This window comes from Prunus avium, chromosome 4 (genome assembly GCF_965620075.1).
Source record: "Prunus avium chromosome 4, drPruAviu1.hap1.1, whole genome shotgun sequence".
NCBI lineage: Eukaryota > Viridiplantae > Streptophyta > Magnoliopsida > Rosales > Rosaceae > Prunus > Prunus avium.
The window spans coordinates 33,007,329-33,034,953 of record NC_142287.1 but is presented as its reverse complement, the minus strand read 5'-3'; the positions used below and the strand labels follow the sequence as shown (position 1 = coordinate 33,034,953).

The 27,625-nt window shown below is 36.5% G+C and overlaps 4 protein-coding genes and 1 long non-coding RNA gene across 7 annotated transcripts; 2 read left to right on the top strand and 3 right to left on the bottom strand.

Annotated features, from left to right (window-relative positions):
* The first annotated feature begins 906 nt into the window (after positions 1-906).
* LOC110774010 (uncharacterized) lies at positions 907-10,490 on the top strand. 3 transcript variants are annotated; one of them, XM_088251768.1, is made up of 7 exons: positions 907-1,113; positions 1,250-1,325; positions 5,415-6,003; positions 7,012-7,086; positions 7,184-7,543; positions 7,785-9,767; positions 9,918-10,490. In XM_088251768.1, the coding sequence occupies exons 2-7, from the start codon at positions 1,296-1,298 to the stop codon at positions 10,328-10,330; spliced, it is 3,450 nt and encodes a 1,149-aa protein (XP_088107894.1). In that variant the 5' UTR covers positions 907-1,113; positions 1,250-1,295; the 3' UTR covers positions 10,331-10,490. The 3 variants fall into 3 exon arrangements, with proteins under 3 accessions (XP_088107894.1, XP_088107895.1, XP_088107896.1); XM_088251769.1 differs by having other exon boundaries at positions 935-1,113; positions 7,015-7,086; XM_088251770.1 differs by lacking the exons at positions 907-1,113; positions 5,415-6,003 and having other exon boundaries at positions 7,015-7,086.
* Positions 10,491-14,445: 3,955 nt separating this feature from the next.
* LOC110774066 (uncharacterized) lies at positions 14,446-17,273 on the bottom strand. Its single transcript, XM_021978593.2, is given in 7 exon segments — positions 14,446-14,767; positions 14,769-14,834; positions 14,998-15,063; positions 15,150-15,389; positions 15,587-15,703; positions 15,837-15,932; positions 17,042-17,273. Coding segments are annotated over 7 exon segments (753 nt in total). The 5' UTR covers positions 17,153-17,273; the 3' UTR covers positions 14,446-14,710.
* Positions 17,274-17,636: 363 nt separating this feature from the next.
* On the bottom strand, positions 17,637-18,858 carry LOC110774074 (cytomegalovirus UL139 protein). The gene is made up of 4 exons (XM_021978604.2): positions 18,748-18,858; positions 18,412-18,599; positions 18,170-18,332; positions 17,637-18,000 (listed from the first exon to the last, which is right to left on the bottom strand). Exons 1-4 carry the CDS (start codon positions 18,823-18,825, stop codon positions 17,788-17,790), a joined length of 642 nt encoding a protein of 213 aa, XP_021834296.1. The 5' UTR covers positions 18,826-18,858; the 3' UTR covers positions 17,637-17,787.
* Positions 18,859-19,303: 445 nt separating this feature from the next.
* Positions 19,304-20,783, top strand: LOC110774057 (uncharacterized). The gene is made up of 2 exons (XR_002529415.2): positions 19,304-19,654; positions 20,566-20,783. It is a non-coding gene; the product is annotated as an uncharacterized LOC110774057 (long non-coding RNA).
* Positions 20,784-24,237: 3,454 nt separating this feature from the next.
* LOC110774055 (Glycosyl hydrolase superfamily protein) lies at positions 24,238-26,608 on the bottom strand. The gene is made up of 3 exons (XM_021978582.2): positions 26,286-26,608; positions 25,105-26,174; positions 24,238-24,721 (listed from the first exon to the last, which is right to left on the bottom strand). The coding sequence occupies exons 1-3, from the start codon at positions 26,350-26,352 to the stop codon at positions 24,632-24,634; spliced, it is 1,227 nt and encodes a 408-aa protein (XP_021834274.1). The 5' UTR covers positions 26,353-26,608; the 3' UTR covers positions 24,238-24,631.
* Between the last annotated feature and the right edge of the window lie 1,017 nt (positions 26,609-27,625).

Sequence of the window (27,625 nt, the reverse complement as noted above, 5' to 3'; positions counted from 1 at the left end):
ACTGTTGATGGTTGCCAGGTAGGGTGGCTAATTCTTCTCTTGGTTTTCGGGTGGGTTCTATTGGTTAATATACTAGATTGACATTTATTTTCTGTTTATAATTGGCTAATTCCGAGATCAATTTGGCTAATTCTTCTCATGGTTTTCGGGGTGATCAAAATATTTCTTTTATGCTTGGGCAGCTTCCGAGATCAATTTGTTCGGTGGAATGTAATCATGTAATATGCATCTATTTGTCCAGACGTAGAATATCTCATCTGGGTTGTTGAGATGCAGGATATCTCATTTGGATTCAATCCTCTTTCTATAGATAACGACGAAGCCCACTAGCAAGCATGATTATGTACAGGAGGCTGACAGAAGAATATATCATTTAAAACTTCATAAAAGATGACGACATTATTTCAATATCAATAATGTATAGATGACGACAAACACCCGCAGGAGCCGGCCCTTTTGCCCGAGTGGGTCCCTCGCCAATAAAAGACATACATAGGCTTGACTTGATGTCAGTTTCCACCCCTGCTCTGCATTATGAGACGCTTGGGTCATTCAGCTTGGACCAAGATAATTATAAAGTCAAGTGTGTGTTTATCGTAGGATAAGCTTTGAGGTATTATTGTATCAAGTATTTGAACACATCAACACTAATAGAGAGAATTGGGCTTTTAGGATTTATTTATTTATGTATTAGTGTAATCCCAAGTTTAAATGTTAGGTCGAGTCACTGCTTTTATATACACATCTAAAATTATTCTCTCATCGAGATGTTACTCTTTATAGATATTAATTTGCTAGTTTCAACATATCCAAAGTAGATATTAATCGGCTATTATATAATATTTTAATATATATTTTTATAACATATATTATTCTTATTCACTAATATGTGACGATTATTTGTATAATACGTGAATTTTGTGTGTCTTACTGAAAATTTTGTAAGATTTCCTAGTCAAGCATTGATGAGCATTGATTAGATTCTCTCCACTTTTACGTGGGGCATTGGCGGTTCTTCTTCAAAACTAGCCTCAGGTTCTCTCTCTCTCTCTCTCTCTAACACTCCCATTAATCACTCTCTCGGTCTCTGCCTTTAATCCTCTCAGAAAGTTGGTAAGTATGTTCAACAACTTTTTAAACCCTATTCAATCAAAGCTTATGGATCTTCCAGTCTTGGTGTTGGATTTTTAAATTGCAAACTCTCCATGGAATTTGTTTTTAAATTTATATGTGGATTTTTGTGGCACAGGACTTGGATTGCTACTACCTGGTGTGCTTGCTGCTTGGTGTTGATTATGGATCAATCTGACTCGGAGTCCATGGTGGTGAGTTTTGATAACTAGGGCTTGTTCATGCTGTCTGCTTGATTGCTCTCTCTGTTTGATAACCATGAAAAGTAAACCAAAATTTCCAACCACAAAACCATCTACCGTCTATTTTAAAACCTAATTTCCCCCTGAACCAAAAAATATCCCCAATCTGCTATTTCTTCAACTCGCAGCAGAGTTTAGTGCATTAGTCAGGGGGTTGTGAAAATTTGATGCTACTCGGGTATCATTAAAAATAAGGAGAAAGGTGAGTTTGAAACTTTGATATCATTAAACCCAACAACTCTCTCACATCACAAGCACAGTAGAATAAATGTGATAAAACAAAGGGCTTGTTCAATATAGATCCCTACATTTTTTATTTCCTAGACATATACCCATCACTCTAAAAATCTATGTGTAAAACCCAATTTCAAATTTAAATGACCAGTAGGATATAAGAGGTCGTAGTATTCTTATATTTTTACATCGTTGCCACCAAACATCATATTTTATTTATAATTTATTTCAAGCATTTCATTCACTGTCATAATTGTAATTAACACTCCCTATTAATAGCATATCAATCACCCCATTTCTTTTGGTTGTCATTCCCTCTCACATACCGCCCCCTAAAATTGCAAACCAAAAAAAAAATCTGTAAATTACATATCCAATAATGTACCTATAAAAAATATAAATATAAATATATACGTATAAAATATAAATATATTATTTAAATAAAATATAGGTATATTATTTACCAAAAAAATTAATTAAAAAAAAACTAAGTCAGTTACTTTGTAATTGAAATTTCCTTACATTTTTCATAAATTAAAAATAGGTACACAATAATTTATAGAAAATATAGGTACATTATTTACCCATAGGTAAATTATTTTACAATATACCTATAAATGTGTATAGGTACATTATTTGGAGAGGAAAAATAGGTTCATTTAAAAAAAATATGTACATTGTTTTACTATGTATATTATTAGAGGAAAAAAATAGGTGCATTATTTGGAGAGAGAAAATAGGTTCATTTAAAAAAATTATTTTTCATAAAACAAATAATAGGTACTTTATTCAGAGAAAAAAGGGTACATAATTTAGAGAAAAAAAAATAGGTACATTATTTAGAGAAAAAATAGGTTCATTTTAAAAAAAAAATGTTTTTCATAAAACAAACAATAAATAGATTATCAAAATATTTTCCAACATAATTAGAATGTACACTATTATTCATAAAACTATAATAAAATAGATTACTAGTAGTATAATTCATAAAAGGAAAACAACAAAAAAAAATTATTAAATAAACCAAACGTTTTTTTTTTTCGGTCATAAAATAAACCAAAACGTTACTAATATGTTAATGTTGAATTTAATATTTAATTTCAAATAAGTTTCTAAATTAATTTCTACATTCATTACAACCATTTGAAAATCTTTCCAAATTCAACATGTGTCATTAGTTACTGTTGCTTCGATTCAGCTGCACCAAAATAGATTCAACTGCATCCTCAACTTGTGATACTCGCAAGTGCACGAGCCGTTTGGTAGTATAGCATATGTAAGTGCGAGGTCGATCCCACGAGGATTGGTGATTGAATGATCCAATTTGTTTCCCCTACACAAAATAGAAATGAAAAAGGAAATAAATGAAACAAGAAAAAAAAGAAATAACTCAAGCAAATAAGTTCCCAAGTTCAATTAGATTAACGGATTGATTCTAGCTAAAGTATGATTAAGCCATGGTGTTTGGTCAAAACCTTGTGTTCCTAATTCCCTAATTTGATCATTTGTTGTCTAACCTAAAATTAAGCATTAGGAACCCATTAAGCATAGAAGAACATTTTAAACAACCAGGTATGTATCTAATCCCTGTTGTCGAATGTCCATACATACTCTTCCTATCCATAGTTCAATTCGAATTAAAACATGGTGTCTACTCTTAATTCAAACCAAGATAGCTAACATGCAAGCCTAAATGGTGATCAATCATTCAAACTAGCATATTAACTTATAAGCATAATGAATAAGAACAAAAACCATAATTGAAACTTGGAAACTAATTAAACTTGAATACTTAAGAAAGAATGTACATTACAAATAAAAGTAAAGTGGAACTAAGAAAACTTGAAGGAAAATTTAGTAAACTCATTTTGTTACAACAATTGACAACTTGAAAGGAAACTAAGAGAATTTGAGGGAGAGAAGGGAAGGGAGCTCTAGAGAAGTGTTTGAGAGCTCCCCCCCTTGGGGTGTGTTTTGAAGCTTGAAGGCTTCTCTATTTATAGGGCTAAGAGGGAGGAACATCATGATGGATTCCCACACCATCCTTCATCTTTTGCTGCTGCACCTCAAGCATCTTCACATGGGTTCAAAGGTGATCAGATGTGGCTGCCTTTGCTACCAACCCATGTGGTTGCCTTTTGGTTGCCAACCCATGTGGTTGCCTTTTGGTTGCTGAAAAACGAGTTTTCTGAACCAGGCTTGGTGTAGGAAGGCCAGAGGTTTCACAACGTATCCAATGGGGCTCAAATTTGGATATGTTATACTAGACACCCATTGGAACAACTTCTATGAAGAAAGTATTCCCATCGGAGCAGTAGAAGTGTGCGTTTTGGGCCTTGCAATTTGGCTGCCGAACAGAGACTGGAATTGACTTCATTTCATTTATGCTTTACATGTATGCACATGCTTTCTCTTTAATAGCTCCATTATGTACCAACTTGCTCCTTTAGAATTTCATTGCTGGAATGCCTCCCCACTTCACTCATTATGTTGGATCCAAAGTCAATTGCAGCATGGGTGAGGCACATGGCTTAAAGGAGGAGACAAGGCTCAAAGCTGGCAGTTGCAAATCCTCCTGAGCATGGTTCAGTGTTGGACGGGCTAAGGACTCCACATATGTTCAATTGGGCTGAATTTTGGATATGTTATACTAGACACCCAATTGAACAACTTCTATGAAGAATGTCTCCTCATCCGAGTTGTGCAGATTGCTGAAATGAGACCTGCAAGGTGACTTACGAAACTGGACTGACAAGAAGTGTGGCCCAACTTTGGTTTTGTCTTTAAGCTCTTGCTCTTATCCCAATCAGCCCAAACATGCATGGATTGAATCATTTCCTATCCAAAGTCATCATTGTTACCTAAATGTCAATTAACTGAAAGATAAACACAAAAAGGATTAAAAGCACAAGTTTAACTCAAAAACATAACCAAATCATAAGTTAGAAGGGTACAAAATGATATACAATTATGAATCGATCAGTTACACCTCCACATAACACGTTAACTTGTAAATAGGGGTAGTTTTGGAATATGAAAAATATAATAAATCAGATTTTAAGCTAGATTAGGTAACTTGCTTACTTGGATCCTAGTCAGCGGGTTTTACTTGAAAAAATTGGGTATTTTAAATAGAAAAATAAAGGAAAGGGTTGTAGATGATTACAAATGAATTTTATGGGTCTAAGCTCAATTTACTACAAACTAGCAAGGAAAAAATATAAAGTAGGAATACGTAGCGTCGTGAATATTAAAAACCGATACAATTCAAATATTTATAACTCAGCCTATGAGCTGAGGCCCAACCCACAAAGCAAACTACCAATCAGTTCACTAATTTATACACTAACACGCCATCCAGTCAGTCAAGTGCCATCTATGCTATGCGTCCGTTCCTTTGCAGATTTAATTTTCAGAATTTTATGTTTTTGTTTTGTTAAAGGATGGTATTTATCTAAGTGACCTGGTTAATGTAATATTGGTACTAGTTTTCATGTGTGTGTAGGTGGTGGTTTGTGCTAAAATAAAATTAAAACCAGTTCATTTCCTAATGACACTTGCATGCTTATTTTCTTCTGGCTAATCATAGAAATAAAGTTAATTTGTTTGATAAAATATAGAATATTTTAATTTTAATTTGTCTTAGCCAAAATGGCCAACAAAGCGTCGAGCTACAACACTTTTCTTCATCATTAAGCTCCAACATCATAATTTAGCTTTTTAAATATTATTTCCTTATTTTCTTTATGTGGGCTCCACCACTTTCTTTACAACACCCAATTAATTGTCCATAACACTTTGATGAAGTTGGAAGGAACTAGTCTGTTTTCGGTGCTCATCTCATGGAGAAGTCTAAGTCGTTTCCTCTTGTCAATGACGTTGTTGCTGGTGCTGCTGCGGTACACTTCTGTAGGTGCAGCAGCACAAACCAACATCACCACGGACCAGTCTGCTCTTCTTGCTCTGAAATCCCATATCAGTAGTGACCCAGACAACATCTTGGTCAACTGGTCAACCATCACCCCAGTTTGTAATTGGGTTGGCGTTACTTGTGGTGCTCGCCACTTGAGAGTTTCAGTCCTAAACCTCTCTTATATGGGACTCACCGGCATCATTCCACCGCACCTCGGCAACCTCTCATTTCTTATTGAGCTGCTTTTCAAAAACAACAGTTTCCATGGCACCTTGCCCCATGAATTGTCTCATTTACATCGCCTCAAGTTGATTAGCTTCGCATTCAACAATTTTATGGGATCCATTCCATTGTGGTTTGGGTCCTTCCCTAAACTTCAAAGCTTCAGTTTGTGGGGCAATCAATTTTCAGGTTCTATACCCACGACCATCTTCAACTTATCTACATTGCAAGAGATTGATCTAGAGTACAACCAACTATCAGGTACGCATGCATATGTATCAACAACCTATCTACGAATCTACTGTTGATATGATTACGTTTTAGCATATTTTTATTAATTTATAATATAAGCTAAACTATCCTTGTTTCTTCTTTTTTCAATAGAAACTTAAGCTTGTCCTATTAAACTTGATTTTCTTACTTACAGCCCATCATATAGCAAAAATAACTCCCTTGAATAGATTATGTCTTTAATTTTTAATTTTGAATAGATTATGTATTTGAAAGTTTGTATAAAAATTAAACTTATTTATAATTTCGACCTCTATTCTTTACCTCGAATTTCAAATTTTCCCATAAATATGCACTTGGGTCAATGTTCATTTCATCACCCTAATTTCGTGTCCCATGTTCCTATTTTTTAAAATTAGAGTCCCACATTCTTTATTGCATCAATTTTCTTAATAAAATTGTTAACTTGTTGACGTGACATGTGCATTTTAGTAATTTTAGTTATTAAAAAAATTAAAATTGAAATTAACAAGACATATATATTCATTAAATTTATTTTTTGAAAAACTGCATTTGCTTAAAATTAAATTTATTTAAAAAATTTAATTAAAAAATGTTTAAATATTTGAAGCCACAGCCACAGCTGCCACCCCTCAAGCAACCATTGCCTTCTGCACCCAATCGCACCTCGCATCCTGTTGTTTCGGCACCTGTTGTTTCATTCCAGCTTTGGTGCTTTTTATTTTCCTTCACTTCTCTCTCTAGCCACCTTCCCTAAGCATAAAAACTACATTGATGAAATGAAACTAGAGACAACATTTGGGCTATAAATAATTAAAACTCATTGAGTGTCGGATATGGACATAGATTGTAAATAATGAGTAATACATGGCCAAAAATTAATCCTACATGGGATTCGCTCGTTTTTTTTTTGGGCTGCAGTTGTAGTAAGTACATGAATTTGTGTCTGCACTATTTGATTTGCAAGAAATTAGTTTAGATTATTTTAAATGTTTTCTGAGACTTTGGCATGCATAGCAGGAGGGATACCAAGGAAAATTGGGAACTTAACAATGCTGAAGCGGATATACCTGAGCCACAACAAATTCACCGGTATATTGTTGCATTTCATTGTATGCATAAAATTAAATAGCCTAATTATATAGTTTGATATATATATATATATATGTATATCTTGTTGATTTTTCAGAAATTCCAAACGAGATCGGCTTTTTAGATCAGGTGGAGCATTTGTTCGTTCAAGTGAATGCCCTAAAAGGGCATGTTCCTGCCAGTCTCTTCAACATGTCCTCTTTGACTATTTTGACTCTATATGGAAACAGTTTGAGTGGTGGTCTTCCAGATAATATATGCCAGCATCTTCCTAGTCTTCAGAAAGCTAATTTTGGCCGCAACCAGTTTGATGGTCCACTTCCATCCAAATTGTGGCATTGCAAACATCTTCTTGCATTAAGAATGTCCGTAAACAATTTCAGTGGAAGCATACCCAAATATATTGGCAACTTAACCCAAGTAACAACGATTTATCTTGACAACAACAATTTGACAGGTAATTGATATTTCATTATGTTCTTGACGACAACATCATTTATCATTATTTAACTATTTTGTACAAGGTCAACAGACAAAAAAGAGAACGAAAACCCCTTCAGCCCTGTTCACTTCTCTTGGGCTACAAATTGTATAGAATAAAATATAGATTGAATTGCCTAATAAACGTTAACATTGTATAGAAGTCAATATTGTTTTCACGTAACCTAATGCGCTACAATGTTGTGAAATTGTGGCAGGCACTATACCAAACGAGATCGGTGATCTTCAAAATTTAGAGGCTTTATCAATCCAATTCAACAATCTACATGGCCTCATCCCAGCCTCAATCTTCAATATCTCCACAATAACAGACCTCGGACTTGGTTTTAATATGCTATCAGGTAGCCTCCCAGCAAACATAGGCCTTGGGGCTCCAAACCTACAAGGCCTTTATCTATCAGGATCTGACCTCAGCGGAGTAATCCCCAACCTCTCCAATGCTTCTATGCTCATGAAGCTAGAGTTGAACTACAACTCATTTACAGGGTTTATTCCAAGCACGCTCTGTGCCTTGACAAACCTTCAGGGGCTTAGGTTATCAAGGAATAATTTGGCGATTGATACTTCGACTCTCTCTTGTTTGGCTAATCTTGCAAATTTGAGAACACTGGGGTTGGGATATAATCCTTTAAATGTCAGACTTGATGATTCCTTTCGGAATTGCTCTACATTGTCGCGGCTTCAATATATTAAATTATCCAATTGCAACATGAGGGGTAACATTCCCATTGGTATTAGCAACATTAGCGGCTTGGTAATTTTATCCCTGGATGGCAATCAATTGAGTGGATCAATTCCAACTTCACTGGGAAGACTAGGGAATCTCCAAGGTTTGTACTTGAGTTACAACAAATTGCAAGGGTACATCCCATATGAACTTTGTCAACTAGATAACCTAGTTGAATTGGTTTTGCTTGGTAATAAGCTCTCTGGTTCTATACCTTCCTGTTTGGGTAATCTAGCCGCATCTCTAAGAACTCTATCACTGGAGTCCAATTCGTTGAGTTCCACAATACCATCAACTTTTTGGAATCTTGTTCATATCTTGCATGTCAACTTGTCATCCAATTCTCTAATTGGATCTCTCTCACAAGATATTGGAAACTTGAAAGTTGTGATAGATGTAGATTTATCAAATAACCATTTATCTGGTGTTATACCAAGCACCATTGGCGGTCTTCGGGATCTGGTTATTCTTTCCTTGGCAAGTAATAATTTGGAAGGACCTATTCCAAGTTCATTTCACGACTTGCTAAGCCTGAAACTCTTGGATTTATCCAGAAACAATCTGTCTGGAGTGATTTCCCAGTCTTTAGAAGCTCTGTCACTTCTCAAGTATCTGGATTTGTCTTTCAACAGGCTCCAAGGACAAATTCCAACTGGTGGCCCGTTTCAAAACTTCTCTGCTCAATCATTTGTCTCAAACAGTGCACTATGTGGTGCACCCCGACTTCATGTTCCACCATGCAAAAAGGGTACACTCGAACCAAATTGGAGGAAAGCTAAATATATCGTCCCAGGGATCATATCAGTAGTTCTCCTAGTGGCCTCCGTATCTATCTTTCTACTACGCAGGAAAAGGAATGTGGAAGTTACAATAGAGGCTAGCTCATTGCTTCAACCTCTTTGGAGAAGAGTTTCACGCCTAGAACTTCTAAGGGTAACGAATGGATTTCACGAAAGCAACTTACTTGGAAGTGGAAGTTTTGGATCAGTATATAAAGGGACACTTTCATATGGAATAGATGTTGCAATAAAGGTTTTCAGTTTACAGCTAGAAGGGGCATTCAAAAGTTTTGATAGGGAATGTGAAATCCTAAGCAATATTCGTCATCGAAACCTTGTCAAAATCATCAGTTGTTGCAGTGAAATTGATTTCAAAGCCCTGGTATTGCAATACATGCCAAATGGGAGCCTCGAGAACTGGTTGTACTATCGAGGATATTCTTTGCATATCTTACAGAGGATGAACATAATGATAGATGTTGCTTCGGGATTGGAATACCTACACCAAGGTTATTCAATACCTATAGTCCATTGTGATTTGAAGCCGAGCAATATACTACTAGATGATGAAATGGTTGCACATGTTGCTGATTTTGGAATTGCAAAACTCTTGGATGGAGGAGATTCTATGACCCAAACCATGACCCTAGCCACAGTTGGGTATATGGCTCCAGGTGATGTAGTTGCTAGTTTAATATCTTTTAATCCTATACATGTTGTCCTTAATTATGAAGAACTTAACTTTATAATTTTCTTTTCATCATACATGTGTATACAATTCACACACATATACAAAAACAACTCAAATATATTTCATATTGCAGAGTATGGAATGGAAGGAATAGTTTCAAGAAGTGGGGATGTGTACAGTTTTGGAATTCTAGTGATGGAAACATTCACAAGAAGGAAGCCAACAGATGAAATGTTTGGTGAGGAAATGAATATAAAGCAATGGGTTGCAAACTCACTAGTATTACCAGATGCAAAGATAGATGAAGTTGTGGATGCCAATTTGCTTGGGATTGGGACAGAGCAGGAAGATGATGATCATGTGAGAAAGAGGGATTGCTTATCATCCATTATGCAATTAGCTCTTGCTTGCTGTGCAGAATCACCAGAAGAGAGGATGAATATGAAAGAAGCTGTAGCCACACTCAATAAAATCAAGATGAAGTTTTCCAGGGACGCCGCAAGAGGTGTGGTGTTAAACCGTCCTCTTGCTCATCGCTTCAATTAATGGATCCTATGACAATGACATATATTTCTTTCATGCACTTTGGTTGGATTCGATTCAATTTGAGTCTTAATTCATGTGGTTGTGTAATTGTATTTGAATTTTAAATACAATAATATATAGATGGAACAAGTCATCATAAAGAAATTCAAAGCTTCTTACATACTTGGTATGGCAGGGTCTGTTTGTTGTATTATGATATCCACACCACACGAGATGCATTATGATATCCACTACAAATATGACAATCCAATACCAAATACTACGTGAAACAGAAAGCGTTCCCGCCTACCATCTAAGACTTTAGAAAAGCTATGTGCAATAGACTTCAATGAAAGTACGAAGAACCATCCAGCCACAAAAGGACTTACTAGTCCATAAGCATGCTAGAAGCACAAAAACTACTCAAAACAACACTGTTCCAGCCCCAGATTGATTGAACCCCTTCAATGATGAATCAGCCGTTTCTCCCGAATTTTGCATCAGTCCATGCTTTGGAAATTGTTGCTTTCATGTCAGCAATATCCCCTTTGTTGTACATATTCTGCAAGTTGCATTGAATACAGCAGTAATTAAGCAAGCAAATATATGTTTATTCAATGTGATTGCATTCACATTTTCAAATGTGGATGTGCATGCATATACATGTCAACCTCAAAGCTTGGTAACCTTTACCTATGATTCCTGCGATGGGATCTCTCTCTTCATCCAGATTTGCCTGCAATATCAAACAATAAAACAAACTAATTCTACATAAAATGGGTGGTCCAATGATATGATGAAGTACCTTGTCCTCCTTAAACTTCAAATCCAACCAGTAATCCTTTCAAGATTTAGCCAAATTGATAAGAACCCTTTTAGGGTCAACTATCACCTTACACTTCTCTGGGACAATCTCCTTTTGCAGTTTAGGTATAGCCCATTTGTAATTCTTTCCTTGGACATCACGGAATTTGATGTCAAAGGACATAGGCTTAGTTTGGAAATATTGTGTATTATGGGTAGTAGTGCCTTGTTTTAAGAGAGCAAATAAACAAGAGAGAGATACATGTCGTAGCTTGTGGTTGGCTTAGTTTTGATGTTTAGCTTTGATTAACTGGTGTGCTATGGAATCCAAATGTCCTCTCAGGTGCTGCTATATAATGCTGATATTTTTCAATGTTTCAGTTATTGGAAAATAACATGGAATTAGTTCTTTGCTCTGTTTTTTTGTATTTTATATCTTGTGTTCCATTTATCATCTTAATGCTTGATGAAATTGTCTGGTCTCTTGTGTTCCTTCCCAAAGGCTTAAGATTATGAAATTGTCTGGTCTCTTGCCACATCAAAGTTGAAATTTAGTATTTAATAAATCCTTTCCCAAATCTTGTTGATGTAAAGGGGCGCAGATGATCACAATCTTCTTGTCCTCACGATTAAACATTTGAAGCAATTCAATCAACGAAGAAGAGGCCAAAATTTTGATAGAACTCACATATGAAAATATACCATAAACGCAATAACTAGTTTTGGGATAATGGACGGGAAGCACTCAGAAAATACACAACACTTACTTTGACCCATCCTTTGGTATAGATATGGAACAAGGACTTTGGCCCTTGTTTGCATTCTCATCTATCTATGTATCAATGCATGAGGCAGTTTTTTACATGATCAAGTATATTGAGCATCCGCAAAACTTGTAGCTCGAGTGGTTAAGAACATTCATTTATGCACCCAAGATCATAAGTTTGATTCTCCTCACTAATGTCACTTGTGTATGTTGATTAATCGTGTTCTCCATCCATTGACCATGAAAAATTAGAACTTATGCCTCGGCCTGAACCAGAAGAAAGAAATGCCAAGTTTGAGGAGCTCCTGACAGTAGAGCCTGATTAGGAGAAGTTTTCTTACGATTTGTTGCTGGAAAGGCTGCAGAAGGATATTCAGGTTCAGATATTCGATTCCTCGAAGACAAAAATTCACATATCAGAACTCACCACCACTGGCACTGAGTGAGATTGATCCATAATCACCACCACACCAGGTGGCAATCCAAGTCCTGCGCCACAAAAATCCACATATATATTTAAAAACAAATTCCATGGAGACCAGAAGATCCATAGACTTTGATTGAATAGGGCTTAAAAAGTTGTTGAACATACGTACCAAATCTCTGAGAGGATGAAAGCCAGAGACACAAGTGTGATGAGACAGTTGTTATCAATTAAATACCTTTGGCCAAAAATCTTGTGCATTAACCCCTTTCTCACTGAGAATTTGAAAACTCTGTTTCAGTCACTCTGTGTCTCTCAATGGCTGTGGACAAAGACAAGCTTGAAGAAGACGCTTCCATTGCCCGCTTCTACAAGATTGTTCTTAGTTGGGACTTTTTCGTCCGTGAAAAATCAACAGTAGTTTCTCTGTCCTTCAACTATCTCATGTACATACATATTATATATGTATATTATTTTTATATTAAATTGATGCAAATTTCAATTGTTTGGGGAGCAGAATAGCAAAGATGGTTTTGTAATGGCAAAAGTGAAAGACACCTACAAAGATGTTGACGATTATATCTCTACTTATGAACCCCTTCTTCTCGAAGAAGCCAAAGCTCAGATTATTCAAGATAAAGATAAATGTACTTATTTTTTCTTCTTCTTTCCTTTCTCTGTTTAGTTTTGAGAAAATTTGCTTCTCACTGGATGTTCTTTGTAATAACAATACACAGCAATCCATCACAACCATTGATGCAGCGCCACAAAGCACCATTCCAAATGAAGCCTCAAGATTGAATCGTACATGCCAGCATGCACCAAGCTAGCAAAGACCAAATATGACTCAACATATGCTCAGCATATTATCCTCCCAAACGGTTACCTTGGCTGGTCCTTATCTATTAGTCCCTTCTATTCTATTCTAGAATCCTGCGTTTGTGCATCACAATTTCATCAAAGCGTGTGTGCATCACAAGAATCCTGCGTTTTTTTTCCTTCTTGAGTGCGCCAATCCAAAGTATGTCGAATGCATTTTTTTTTCCTTGAGCAAAAGCCAATTTTGTTTATTCTTTTTTTAATAATTTTTTCTTTTCTTATTTAGCTCTCTCTATACAGTTATGGAACGGTACTTTCAGAGAAAGAGTTCAAATCCTCCTTCAAATAATCCGACTAGTTCCAACCCTCCTTCAAATAATCCGGCTAGTTCAAATCAACCTTCAAATAATCTGCCTACTTCACATCCTCCCTTGAATAATTCGGGTAGTCCAAAACGATCAGAGGTCACTGAGTTGGATGAAATATTGGCTAATCTTCCTACAGACCCTGGACTTAGACCTCCAATGACTTATTATAATCCCAATTTTCGAGAACAAATCCGAAGAGCCTATCTGCAAAGGGGTCCTTGTCAGCCTAAAAGCCAAAATGACATGCCTCAAACACTTATGGGTCCTTGTAATCGACATTTTCTTGTGAAATGGTTTGATTCATTTGTTTGGTTGGAGTATAGTAAAGAGAAAGATGCTGCATTTTGTCTTCATTGTTATCTTTTTAAATGCGACTTTGATAAACAAGGAAAGGCTGGAAGCGATGTCTTCACTGAGAAAGGGTTTAAAAATTGGAGGAAGGGACCCGAGAATTTTAGGGACCATGTTGGACAAGTTGGAAGTCTTCACAATAAAGCTACACAACATTGTACAGATTTAATGAATCAAAAGCAACACGTTGAAACCATTTACTATTCAATTTAAGCCAAATAAAGGAAAGGATTGTAGGTGATTACAAATGAATTTTATGGGTCTAAGCTCAATTTACTATTCAATTTAAACCAAAGCATTTCCTAATGACACTTGCATGCTTATTTTCTTCTGGCTAATCATAGAAATAAAGTTAATAGGGTTTAGGGTTCTTTTAGCTAACTAGAAAGCCATAACAAGTCTCGAGAGCAGAAGATGGTATATATGGAATCCTCAGATTTAAACTCCAGAGCAGATAATAACACTTGTCATGGCCATCTACTGTCCATTTCGAAACCAAACTTCCCTGTAAACAAAAAGAAAAATTTCCCCAATCTGCCATTTCTTCAACTCGCAGCAGAGTTGAAATTGTTTCACAATATTGAACAACATTTCATGCTACTCGTTATGGAAACCTTTCCTGTTTGTGACATGTTATATAATATGAGTTCAACTACAAATATGATAGTTCCAATACCAAATCCACATCAAATGATCATCGATTAGAGGCTACTACGATAACAGAAAGCGTTATAGCCTACCATCTAAGACTTTAGAAAAAGCTATGTTCAATAGACTTCCATGACATTACAAAGAACCGTCCAGCAACAAAAGGACTAACTACCATAAAGCCTGCCAGAAGCAAAAAAAACTACTCAAAAAACAATGTTCTATAGCCCCAGATTGATTGAACACCTCTTCGATGATGAATCAGCGGTTTCTCCCGAATTTTGCTTCAGTCCATGCTTTGGCAACTGTTCTTTTCATCTCTGGATCCCCTTCTTCGTACATATTCTGCAAGTTGCATTTCATGCAGTAATTAACCAAACAGATATATAGTGTACATGTACGTTTATTCAATGTGATTGCATTCACATTTTCATGTTTGTTTTCAAATGTGGATTTGCATGCATATACATGTGTACATGCTATCAACCTCAAAGCTTGATAACCTTACCTTCATTATGCCCATGACCCCTGCCAAAGGATCTGGCTCTTCATCCCAATTTGGCATCGGCATCGGCTAAAAGATCAAACAATAAAACAATTAGTTCCATTTCTGCCTTTGCCAAAGCATAAAATGGGCGGTCCAAAGAAATGATGAAGTACCCTTTCCTCCTTGAACTTCAAATCCAACCAGTAATCCCTTGAAGCTTTAACCAAACTGATGACAACCTTTTCAGGCCTAGTTATCACCCTACAGTTCGCTGGGACAATCTCCTTGTGCAGTGCAGGTATAGCAAATTTGTAATTCATTCCTTCGACATCATGGAATTTGATGAAAAAGGACGAAGGTGTGAAGCCAGTCTCTATCCTCTCCTGATCAACTCCCTTCAGATATATATATACCTGCAGGAGGAAGGAAAGAGGAACACCAAAAACCATAAAATTAGCAATTGGAAGACACATGACCATTGCTTATAAGCAGAACAATAGCATAAATCATTTTGTTGCTTTGATGTTGCCTCATTGCAGAACACGTAAATGAGACAAGTAACCTAGACGTGCTTATCCTACGTAAAAACACATGGTAAAAACATCCTCACCTTGACATCAATATTATTTTGCTCCCATCCGAATGACCCAAGCATCTCATAATGCCGAGCAGGGGTGCAAATTGTAGCTAAAATTGGAGTAGGCAAAGTAGCAGCCCCTTGTGATAACTGTAATAATCAAACAACATTAGCTTCTATAAGCGTATAAGCAAAGATAGAAAAGTTACTGTGTAGGCTTGATGAGGTGGGTCAATAATATCTCATCCTAGACGGTAAATACACATGGTAAATACATCCTCACCTTGACGTTATCATTATCTTGGTCCCAGTTGAATGGCACAGGCTTGTCATGTAGCAGAGCAGGGGTGGGAACTGCAGTAGCATCCCCTTGTGGCATCTGTAATGATCAAACAACATTAGCTGCTATAAGCCTATTATAAGCAAAGAAAGCAAAGTTCATGTATAGGCTTGACGTGGAACAATAATTTCTCATTCTCTCTGGAAAAAAAAAATAGTGGAGGACTTGTAGAGTTTAAATAATGCCAAATCAAACTTCAACAACACAGGTCAAAGAATCCACAGACATATTTGACATCATTGATCAGACAACAACTAAAGACACCACAATCATCTACAACCGTGTGATGGCACTCATTTGCATGCATGCCTGGAAAGAAATCACTTTGATCCACAACCAAACCCAAAACCAGGTTCAGGTCATTCATAACTCTACCCATCCCTGGTTATTATGATCGGTAGTTATAAGTTTTGGCCTCTTCTGCTAACAAGAGGAAGTCACAACAACACAACAAAAATTACAAAAGCACTCTGTTTTTCACCACCCAGAAAAGCATTTCTAAATTGTACCCATATCATATTGAACTCCCAAAAACTCAATTCATACAAGATAAAAATGAAAGACACATTTTCTTCCATATCTGTAAACCCTTCTTTGTTGTAGATATAACTACTTCGCATAGCCGGAAAGAATTCACCTTCATTAACCAGGAAAGTGGACAGGGTTGGGGAGTTTTTTCTTATCAAGAATCATATAATACCAAGAAAAAGAGAAATCACCTTCTTTTGAAATTCCAAGAAGCGTGTTTATGCAACTAAGAACGATAACAGCCTCAAATAGGATGTTTTATTTTTGACCCACAATCGAAGAATCCATATCATATTGAACTCAAGAACTCAAGACCCACTTTCTTCAAAACTGTACCCACCCCATTTTCATACACTCGTCAGCTAACAGGAAGTAGCAAAAAATTGCAAAAGCACTCAAGAACAATTTGTAAACCCATATCATTTTGAACTCAAGAACTCAAAGAACTCAATACCCATTTTCTTCCATAACTGTAAACCCCATTTTCATACAATAAACTGGGTACATTATCAAGCAATCATACATATTTTCCGCAAAAACTTTGCGACCCATGCTTAAGATATGTAAGGAGAACAAAATAGTGGCTTGTAAATGAAACAGTACAGATATAGAAATGGGACCTTTTCCAGAGTGCGAATCGCAGAGGAAATGAAGTTGATGATATGGGGTCGTGTAGCAATGCTCTTAAGGTGGTAGAGCTCCACCAAATCTAGCGCCACTTCGTCTGCCATTTTCGTCTTTCTTTCACCCTACGCTCGGTTTCTTTTCCTTCACACTATCTTTGCTAATTGTAAATTTGTAATTGCTCTCAAAAGAAACAGAGCGCCTTTGATGGTTTAGATGGGTTTTTATATTTGGGTTAAGACAAGAAGCCGCATAAATTGCTATAAGCTTAGCGAGGGAAATGAGAGGGGTATATTGGGAATTTACAGTTACAATAAGGTTCTAGATTCGACGTTTCGGTTGCAAATAGTGGGCGCGATGCACGTGAAAGTTTGTTAGAGCTTATTATTTGGGCTTGGTTCTCGGCTGGCTGCTACTCAACAACCAGCCTGTTATTCTCAGATCCCATAGCTCGAAAGCCTATTCTCATTTTTTGTCAATGGAAAAAGTGGGAGCTGAATTTGAGACCTCTTTTAGTACTGAGAACAAAAACGTTACTCGGGTACGAGCTAGTTGCTACCCGAAATCCTATAAAAGCATCTTTTTGGTAAAGTCATAATATGATTTGCGTTGCAAATTATCAGAATTTGTGTATCAATGTACGTCTCTACAATTATTATGTACAATGATGCACTTGCAAGAGTGGCAATACTAGCATTGTCTTATGAGAATCAGATATATGCTAATGTGCACACTATGGTGATCAGGATTTGTAACTTGTGTCTTGTTTGTGTTTGGTTAGAATGGTTTGAAGCTGCTTTTGCAATTGGGCTCTAATTTGGTAATTAGAAGCCAATTTTCTATCAACCTCCTCTTTCATAGCTAAAAGCTCAGACTTTCTCATTTCAGCCGCAGCTATCTCAGAATCACTTGTGCATCTGTCACTGCCTTGGAATTTGACAAAGCTCGATTGAATCTGAGATAAAGACCCAAAAAAAAAAACCATGTTAAAGTTGTAAGAATCTTCATCAATCAAACATCTAAATTGCATCCTTAAAAGCCCTTGAATTTTGAAATTCCCAAATCTTGCTTTGCATATCATTAAAGTTGTGATCTGTAGGGGTTTGATTGGGTTCTTTTTTTACCTCATTGATGCCCTTCTTCAAATCTTGAACTTGCATTTGGCATTCAAAAGCAAACCTCTCCATATTTTCCTTGAACTCCTTCATTTCAGAGCCCTTCAGTTCATAAAACCTGTTCTTCTCCTTCTCCAAGTCCTCAAGCTCCTCCACCTCACTCTTCAAAACCCTAACATTCCATTCCCAATTCCAATATGAGATTAAGTTCTAATTTTATCCTAATTAATCAATTGAGATGAAACTAATACCTCAATTGATGTGAATCGGTTTGATTTTTCTCGTCGAGGCGATCTATCTCCGACCTCAGCGTCCAAATCTTGAAGCTTTGCGATGCGATCTTTTGGTCGAGCGCCAAGCACCTCCGCTCCGTGGCCCTCATGCTTGCGATCCTCAAAACCAACGCCTGAGACTTGTTCTCCTGCACTTCTTTCTCTGCCTGCAAACGAAGCCAGAACTAATCAGATTTTTGCTCCAATTTGGCCGCAGAGAAAGCGTAGGAAATTTGACGAAATAAGCAATTCTAAATTTCTGATTCTTAGAAAAATTGAACAGAATTGAAGGAGATTAGGGTTTGTGCTTGGTACCTGGAGGAGAGAGAGGCGTTGGTTACGAGTATGCTCCATGTGCTCAAGTCGTTCCCGAAACGCAGCGGAGAGCGCCATTGCAATCTGCAGAGGAGAAGGCTCAGAAATTGTGGTTTCTGAACTGTCAACGAAATTTTGAATTTTGAATTATATATAGAGGAGCTTAGAAGAATACGTGCTCTAATGCGATTGGTTAGAAATAGTGGGCTTCCTTTATTTTTATTTTTTTTCGCATTAATGAAGAAAATTAAAAATGCTCTAGCAAACATGATTGGGCTAGTAGTGTAACAACCCAAACCTTAATTATTATTTAACTATTAATTTAATGAAGGAAAAGACTAAACTACCCTCGGAATAATTTATTAGGTTTTAAGTTGACTTTTTGACCGAGAAAGAATTTGGAAAATCCACTTGTACCACTGCGTAGAGCACGACAAAACGAGTCCGTAGACACGTAATGGGCTCAATTCCGAGTCGTATTGAAGATAATACGATCAAATTATGAAAAAGGGCATAATTGAAATTTTGGAAAAAAAGTCAGATTTTAAAAAAAAACCAGATTTCTTCTCTCTCTCCTCACTCTCTCTCTCCCCACATCTCTTCTCTCTCTCCCTCTCGATTGTTCAGCCGCCACCCTCCCCAATTTGCAGCCACCTCCAGCCGCCACCACACCTCACCGGACCAGCCAAGGAAGCACCGCCGCCACCTCCGCAACCCAGCCAGCCTGCTCCGCCGTCCAGCTGCCACGAAGCTGCCAGAAAAACCCAGAAAATCGCGGCAGATTTTCTCCGATTTTCAAATCCCTCAAACTCCCTCCTCCGGCCACCAAATCGGACGGATTAGGCACCCGGGCACCAGGTGACCCGCAGGAGGGACCCTCAAAGGGTCCAGCTAGCTCAGAGTATCTGTGAGTGGACTGTTTGTTTTATAAACGTCTTATGCATTTTAATTTCATTATTTGATCTTGAATAAGTTTTACTGAATACGGCTTTCCTAGCATGACTTGATAGATTTAAATATTTCTGTTTATTTATGTGCTGCCTAGTGGAACATTTAAAAAGGGATTTGGAAAGTTAGAATTGAGGTATTATCATATTAAATGGCAGCAGGATTTAAGGAATAGTTTTATAAGTAGTTTTATAAACTTTAATCTTTTTCAAGAATTATATATATATATACATTTATTTTAAGCCACCATAGGTACCCAAGGTTGCTTTCAGTATAATAAATGTTGCCTCGGAAATAAAGTTGTCTTCGGAATAAAATTATGTTGCCTTCGGTTATATTGATGTCGACGGACATCCAGTTGCCTTCGGGTAAGTCAGCATGCTAGACACCGCCCCACGAGTTTCGGGGACGCCCAAACCGTGGGTGTGAGGAATGCGGATCAGGCCGACCAAGTGTCCCCTGAATTCTGCTAGGATTGCGGCTCGGGTTGACTTTGTATTTCCCGAGGTCTGCTAGGACGTGTCACTCCGGTGGCATGAGAATGGAATTGACGGATTATAAAGGAATTGACGGAAATTAAAGGAATTGACGGATTATAAGGAATTGACGGATTACTAAATGGGTACACCTAGGTGGTAGATTTAAAGTGTTTTCAATGTTTTCAAAGACTTAATAATTGACCAAGTATATGATTGATATATATATATATATATATATATATAAATATGATTACATTGATTTCAGTACAATTATGAATAAAGAAATGTTATAGTTTCTTAACTGTTTTTACAGAGGGGTTAGTATGTTCTTATGCTACTTTCTAAACTTTGTTTTTGGTCCACTCACCTTTTTAATGTTTTGCGCCCCCAGGCAGTAGTCGTGCGTCAGTGCGCCACCACCGGGCCGAGTCCATTTTCCGCCGCCTTCCTTGACAAAGTAGGGTTTTGTTTACTTATTTTTGTACTTGTAACCTACTCTGTATAAATGCTCTGATATTGCCCTAGAACACTTGTCTAACTGTTAGTATGTAAAATCTTTGTATACTGGCAGTTGGTGTATATTTTTATATGCATGTTTGACAGGTGTAATCTTGGGTTTGGTCCATTTCAAGGGAGACTCTGCTGAGTTTTTCGGCAGAAGTCAAACTCCAGTTGTTTTAGAAATTGTTTGACTAGAAGGGCAAGTAGGTCATTTGTGCCCGGCACTTGCCAGGTGTCGGACACGCACAGGATTCGGCTCGGATTCCAAAGTGGAATTTGGGTCGGGTCCTGTCAAGTAGTACTAGTAACTAGTAATATAAACATTGTTTTGAATACTTCTATTATATACAATATATATATATATATATATATATATATATATATATATAAAGAAATACTTCTCTTATAGTATGATTTCTCTTGCGTTTACTAATACTTTATTAATTTATTGGTTTATTAATACATTATTAATTCATGGCTTGTTTTGCGTTTACTAATACATTAAAGATAAAAAATTGTGTAGGTTTCATATTAAATCCATTACGTAATATTCTCACTAGATTGAGTTAAGTACAATTCCCCTATTTCTATGTTTCCCAATTCATGACTTCCTCAAATCTTAACAAGTAAACACGCTCTTAAATTAATTAAATTTTAATATTTTGAATTGTGTATAAGGTATGACTCACTCGCCGTGATTATCGTAATTATTAAATTAGCTCTTTGTTCTGAGTTGCTTTTGTCTAGGGTTTATGTGGATTTTCCAAATAGTTTAAAAAATTTATAATCTTTCAGAATAAGTGCATGGTGCAAGGAGTTAGGTAGCTAGTTTCTATGACTAATATCATTATAGGGAGTGTGTTCCCCTCAATTTGGTGCGAACTTATACTATTTACCAACCGACCTTAATTAGTATATTAATGATGAGGTAAACAATGAGGAGAAATAGCACTTTTGAATCTAATTACTCCAAAAAAAATCTACTTTGAATATAAAACTGTTTTCTTTTTTCTTTTTTGAGAGAATTTAAAACTGTTTAGTCCTTAATTTTCTGCTCACTTTCTTCAAATGCTGACAAGGTTTTTATAATATTGATACAGTTGACACAGAAAGAGCATATTGCACATGAAGAGCTATTGCAGATGGTGAGAGGTTAGTGACTTAGTGAGAAAGAAACAGATAATTATTAAAGAATAATAACAATATTGACTTGCATTGCTAGATAAATAAATATAATATAATATTAATTACCATTTCGAGAAATGGGTCCAAAGTTCCCAGATTCACAATGTAAATATTTTTGCTCACCACTTTAACTCAAGGTGTATGCTCACTACTCTTCTTAATACATGACACGTGTCCATAAGCCTAACCATGGTTAACCTTTTATTTTGATTTATGTTTCCATAGTTATACTTATGGACACATGTCAAGTGTTGAAAATGATGGCAAGCAAAAATGCTCCCGATCTATAATAGAACAGAATTTGTACTTTTTTTAAAAAAAAAATCTTTAATTCTCCATATTGTTTACTATTAATGTATATCTGACTAAGCAACTGCCGAAAACTGAAAACTTCCCATGTGGAAGAGGACGGTGCCTTTATAAAAGCATCTTCCACAATTATGTACCAATTAAAGGCAACATTAAACAAGTAATTAAGGCCTAATCCATTATGCATGATCCCTAAACATGGCATATGAGGCTAATCAACCTATCATTGTGCCCTTATTAAAATCACAATTATCGACAAATAAACTTCCACAATCGAACAATTCCCTTTGACCCTTGGAAACAAAAGCAGGGGTTTCTTTGCATATATAAATATGAAAGCCATTTTATCGGCACTACCTAGCATTTCATAAGGAGTAAAAGGCATGCAGGTTCACATTATATATGTCATTTGAGTAGGACCTTTCTAGTTACTTTCCTTTTTCTTTTTGAGTAATTACTTTGTGATATATAATGTGTTTTTTTTTACAGAACGATATTCTAACTACTCTAATGTACAAGGAGGAGGATCGCACTCTAGTGTAAAAGGGCGAGCACACTATCTTAATTAATTAGCCTAACCTGTATATGCGAGAGAGATATATATACATATCATGTGTTTGCGGGAATTGAATCCCACAAATATATGGAATTTTCCAACTTCAATCAATCATTTTTGGAATATTACAATCATGAATAATAATCATCATTCTAATGTGACAAACAAATTATTAATAAAACTAATGTGGGCATACATAATACACAAAAGGGAGTACCATATATTCTGTGTCAGATCATTGTGTCGAAAGAATAATTTTCTAAGAATTATGGTGGTCCAAAGCAGCACGCATCTCTTTTAGCTAATAATCTCTGACATCAAATCTCATTTAAATGTCCAAATAATTTTTAAAAAAGCCATCAAAAATGTGCCCTTTCCAAACCATGCAACGCAATATTGTGGTGAATCAAGGAAAAAGCCTTAAGCAGTGAGATTAACATATATTTAATTTGTTTTTTTTCTTCTTCATATTATATATATAGCTAGCTCTGTGATTGGATTCATATGCCGCCCTCACAAAGCTAAAAGGTTAAGGGTATTAAGAAGAAGAAGACAATTAACAAGATAGCATGAAATGACACAAATAAATGTTGACAGATAAGCAAATGATATATGACACATATCAAAATCCTATGAAAACTTGAAAATCGAAGCACATCAAATCATGCCACCTAGCTTAGATTATGGAATATGACACTTACATATATATTCTTCTGGCTTAAATATAGGTATATTTTAATTTTAATCTAACTTGTCTTAGCCAAAAAGCCAAAGAAAACGCCGACCTACACCAGTTTTCCGCAGAAGTAGAGTTGTTGTTAAATAATTTCAGTAAAAAGGGTCAAAGAAAACTACATTTTTTTTTCTTTTTTCAAAGAGATATCTCTATCTCAATAAAAATTACATTCGCAAACATGATTTAGTAGAACAGGACCTTAACTTACAGACTAGTAGTCTTAGGTTCGAGCCTTCATGACACCTCGATAGTGTGTGTGAGAAAAAACCTCCATTCTCCTTGTAGTTTAAACTATCGTTTGTATTTAGAAAAAAAAAATTAATAATAAAAAATGGTTTATTTTTGCCCTTTTGTTTAAAATTCTAAAGAAGATTGATGAGAAATCTTAGTGGGGGGTGTGGGAATTTGTTGGAGAGCATGTGCAGCATGTTGGATGATGTCAATAGGAAGACCATCCCCATCATGTTGAACTAAGGCTGAGCTTACATTGTCTGCCTCTCAGCTCTTATAACAGACAAAGAAAAGCTAGAAGAAGAAAAAAAGCTCCTTTGCATAAAGCCATTGGCAAGGCAATGAACAATGCTGACGGTTTTTATAGGCCAGGGAGGAGAATAAAGTTTGGCCGCCCATTGTCTGCTTCTTCAAGATAATAAAAAGAACCAAACAAGGCCTTTCCCTTTTTTACACTTTAGGATTTCATTATCTCATTTTTATACATGAACTTTGTGCAGCATTTGATCTAAGAGAGAGAGAGAGAGGAGAGCCACAGAAATGAATTTAAAGCAAATTTGAGAAATATTATATATGCAGGGAACTGTTATGGATTCCACGTTCCAAAGGAAACAGCTTTTCCTTGCAACCAATAGAAACAGCCATATGAATTCTCTCACTATTTAGTTTCTATTTTTTTTTTCTCTAAGCAACAACATGGTAAAATGTATAATAAAATGACATTGAAATTAAATTGTTTTAACTACTTGATCTTGACGTAGGACTTGTCACAGTAAGAGTAAGCTGCTTCTGCATGATCAATTTCTGGTGTGTAATTCATTCTTCGACATGTCGATTTGAAGGTCATTGCCTAATGAAGTAATCTTGTTTCTGAAGAATAGAGAGTTCATTATCTTTGTACCCATCAAAAAGTAAATATTTACACCAACTCCCATTTGCTTAAAATGGTCTTCTCATATAAACTTGGAAGCTCAGCACACATACAAGCATCCAGTACACCCAGCTTTGATGATATTCCATGGTTGCTGCCTGTTTCACAAAAAATATTCCATTTTATTAGGAATAAAACAAAAGAATTAGGCCACAGTTAATCCAAATTTAGCACTCAATACTTATGAAATTGGTTTTTTTACGCATGCAGTACTTGAGGAACAAAAAATCTGTAATCTATGTTGCACGGACACTCCAATATTTTGGGTATGCAGTGTCCCCGTGTTGTGTCGTGTCATGTATCATGTGGTTGTGCCAGTGCAACATAGAGTGGAATTTAATTATGTAGAAATAGCTCTTGTTGCATTGATATGTGTATTAAGTATATACAAATCTCTATTACACTTTTGCCTTTCTGGCACATTTACACATGTTAAAGGGAAAAGAAATTTGAGGAAGCGAGAAAGAACCTATGATTTTACCTTTGTAGCAGAGGAACTAAAATCAGAGACTGATGAGGTTGTTGTGGATGGAGTTGTGGCTGAAGTAGTTGACACGGAAGACAACCCAACATTATAAGCCATGGTGCCATCAGGGTGAAACAGGCCATAGTTCCTTTCGGAACTCGGCCCCGGCTTCATGTTCTCATTGAACAGAGCAAAGACATATACTTCCAGCCTCAGTTTAGGCCTCAAAGGCGTGCCTTCATTTTGCAGCTGCCTCCTCAACAGATTTCTATTGTAAATTGCAGCATTCTGCAAAGTTGCACCGATTTCATTTTCGTCCCCGTTGGATGGCCAGCCAGTCTCGGAGACCTTAACCTCAATGCCATTGAATCCCAGCCTAGCCATGGCATAAATGGCTGCATCAACTTGAGCATACAACATGTTGTCATAGCGTAGTTTGGTAAAAGGATCAACCATTCCTTGATTGGGATTGAAAAGCACATAGTCCAAAGAGACTCTGTTTGGGTCACCTTTGTATGCAAAATATGGGTAGGCATTGATCCAGAAAGGTGCCTTTGTGGTCTGAAGGAACTGTAACAATTGTGACATGACCCCAGAGACCTCAGTTTTGAAGCTACCGGCCGAAGGCGGATAAGATTCTTGAAGCACAGCCAAAGAACAAGGGGTTGAGAGTTTGATGTATTGGTCAAGGCCTAGCTGAGCTAGAGCCCCTTGAATGCTGACCATGGCTGGAACCAGATTGGATAGTAGAACTGTTGTGTCATCATCTGTGAAGACCTCATTGCCCACAGCAATGCTGGTGATTTTTGTGGCTGGAACATAAGGCTTGATGTGGGAGGTAACCCATTGGAAGGCTGCTTGGGGGTTGCTTAATTGGCCTAGCATTGCATTCTCAATGGTCACCATTAGCTCAACACCAGAATTTGCAAATGCTGTGAGCACCTGAGGATTCGTGTCGTAAATTCGTGCTTTCGTGATCCTAAGAGCGCTCAAGAGGTCCAGGACTTTCTCTGGTGGCAGCAAATTGTTGCCAAGTTGGCCATAATTGATACCAAGTGATGAAACTCCTTGCGGGAAACCAAAATCTGTAAAGAAAAGTTAAAAACATACAGCAACAAAAACAGAGAAAGTACATTAGAAGTTGAAGGGAAAATTAACAAAAACATGACAAAAATGAAGAAAAACAAAGAGGGTACCTGAGAAACAGAGTGAACATAGAAGAAAAATCCTGAATATGGAGGTTCTGCTAAAAAAACTTGCCATAGAGAGAGAGAGAGAGAGAGAGAGAGAGAGAGAGATGTGCGAGAGATGTGAGAGAGATGTGAGAGAGAGTTTGAAGAATTGGGAAGAAACTTGATAGGGAGATATAGAGTTGTGTTTTGTGTAGGGAGAAGGAGAAGGAGAAGCTGAGAATTCCTTTCTTTTCTTGGCTATAATTTTTGGGGAGTTTGAGGCTTATAGCTTGCCTTGGCAATGTTGTCTTTGGTTTGGCTCTTACCTCTCAACTGCTTTTAAATGACTTGGGTTTGGGTGGATTGTATTTTCTTCGTCTCGATGGTTGCTTTTAGACTGGCCGGCTTTATATGACCAAAATACCCTCGCCACTTTCTTCCGATAAAGGCAAAGAGCAATCCCACTAAGTTGGTTAAACTTAAATATGTGAGACGACAGCAACTTGGCAATCCCAGAGAATATGAGAAACGAGTTTTGGACAAGCCTCAATAACCAGGAACTAGAATTGAAATTTGTCTGAATGATGAGAGAAATTTCTAATTCAACTAGGAAACTTAACTCCTAATTTGCAAAGGAAATCAAACTGAAATTTGTTTGAATGATGAGAGAAATTTCTAATTCAACTAGGAAATTTAACTCCTAATTTACAAAGGAAATTGAACTGAAATTTGTTTGAATGATGAGTGAAATTTCTAAACCAACAATAAAAATTAACTCCTAATTTACAAAGGAAATCAAACTGACATTTGTCTGAATGATGAGAGAAATTTCTAATTCAACTAGAAAACTTAACTCCTAATTTACAAAAGGAAATCAAACGCGAACCGAATCGAAAAAGGAAAAACCTAAAATAACAAAAACGGGGAAACTTTCGCAAAGTCTTTAAACACAAGGCACCTAAACAAAATTTCCTTTTTCATATAGTATATTCGTCTTGAAAATTTGGATGGAGAATAAGTTTGATGCACTTCATAAAACTGCATGTAATAGTTTGTCCAAACAACATTGTTTGTCGAACCAAAGATTCGTTAAAGCTTTTAGCTATATTGGCTCAAGAATCTTATGTTCTTTTCTTTTTCCACACTTGAGGCAAATTACACTAGCTAGTTGAAGTTAAAAGTAAATGGCTCCTAGGGTAAAGTTAGTTTAAATCCAAACAACCCCAAGTGAGTGCATGCAGCTTTTACACCCCGGCAAACACTAGATATATTGGCTCATGAATCATATTTACCTTTTTCTTTGCTTCCACTTCTTTGCACATTTTGTTCTTAAGCGTATTAGGGGAGTAAAAGAAGAGACAGAG

Excerpts from the sequence above, each read along its gene's own strand:
- LOC110774055 (XM_021978582.2), bottom strand. The coding sequence starts at position 26,352 with ATGGCAAGTTTTTTTAGCAGAACCTCCATATTCAGGATTTTTCTTCTA. Across the intron at positions 26,175-26,285 it reads ATGTTCACTCTGTTTCTCAG|ATTTTGGTTTCCCGCAAGGA; the intron begins GTACCCTCTTTG and ends TTTTCTTTACAG. Across the intron at positions 24,722-25,104 it reads TTAGTTCCTCTGCTACAAAG|GCAGCAACCATGGAATATCA; the intron begins GTAAAATCATAG and ends TTTGTGAAACAG.
- LOC110774010 (XM_088251768.1), top strand. The coding sequence starts at position 1,296 with ATGGATCAATCTGACTCGGAGTCCATGGTG. Across the intron at positions 6,004-7,011 it reads AGAGTACAACCAACTATCAG|CAGGAGGGATACCAAGGAAA; the intron begins GTACGCATGCAT and ends TGGCATGCATAG. Across the intron at positions 7,087-7,183 it reads GAGCCACAACAAATTCACCG|AAATTCCAAACGAGATCGGC; the intron begins GTATATTGTTGC and ends TTGATTTTTCAG.
- LOC110774074 (XM_021978604.2), bottom strand. The coding sequence starts at position 18,825 with ATGGCGCTCTCCGCTGCGTTTCGGGAACGACTTGAGCACATGGAGCAT. Across the intron at positions 18,600-18,747 it reads AACGCCTCTCTCTCCTCCAG|GCAGAGAAAGAAGTGCAGGA; the intron begins GTACCAAGCACA and ends CTTCGTTTGCAG. Across the intron at positions 18,333-18,411 it reads ACCGATTCACATCAATTGAG|GGTTTTGAAGAGTGAGGTGG; the intron begins GTATTAGTTTCA and ends ATGGAATGTTAG.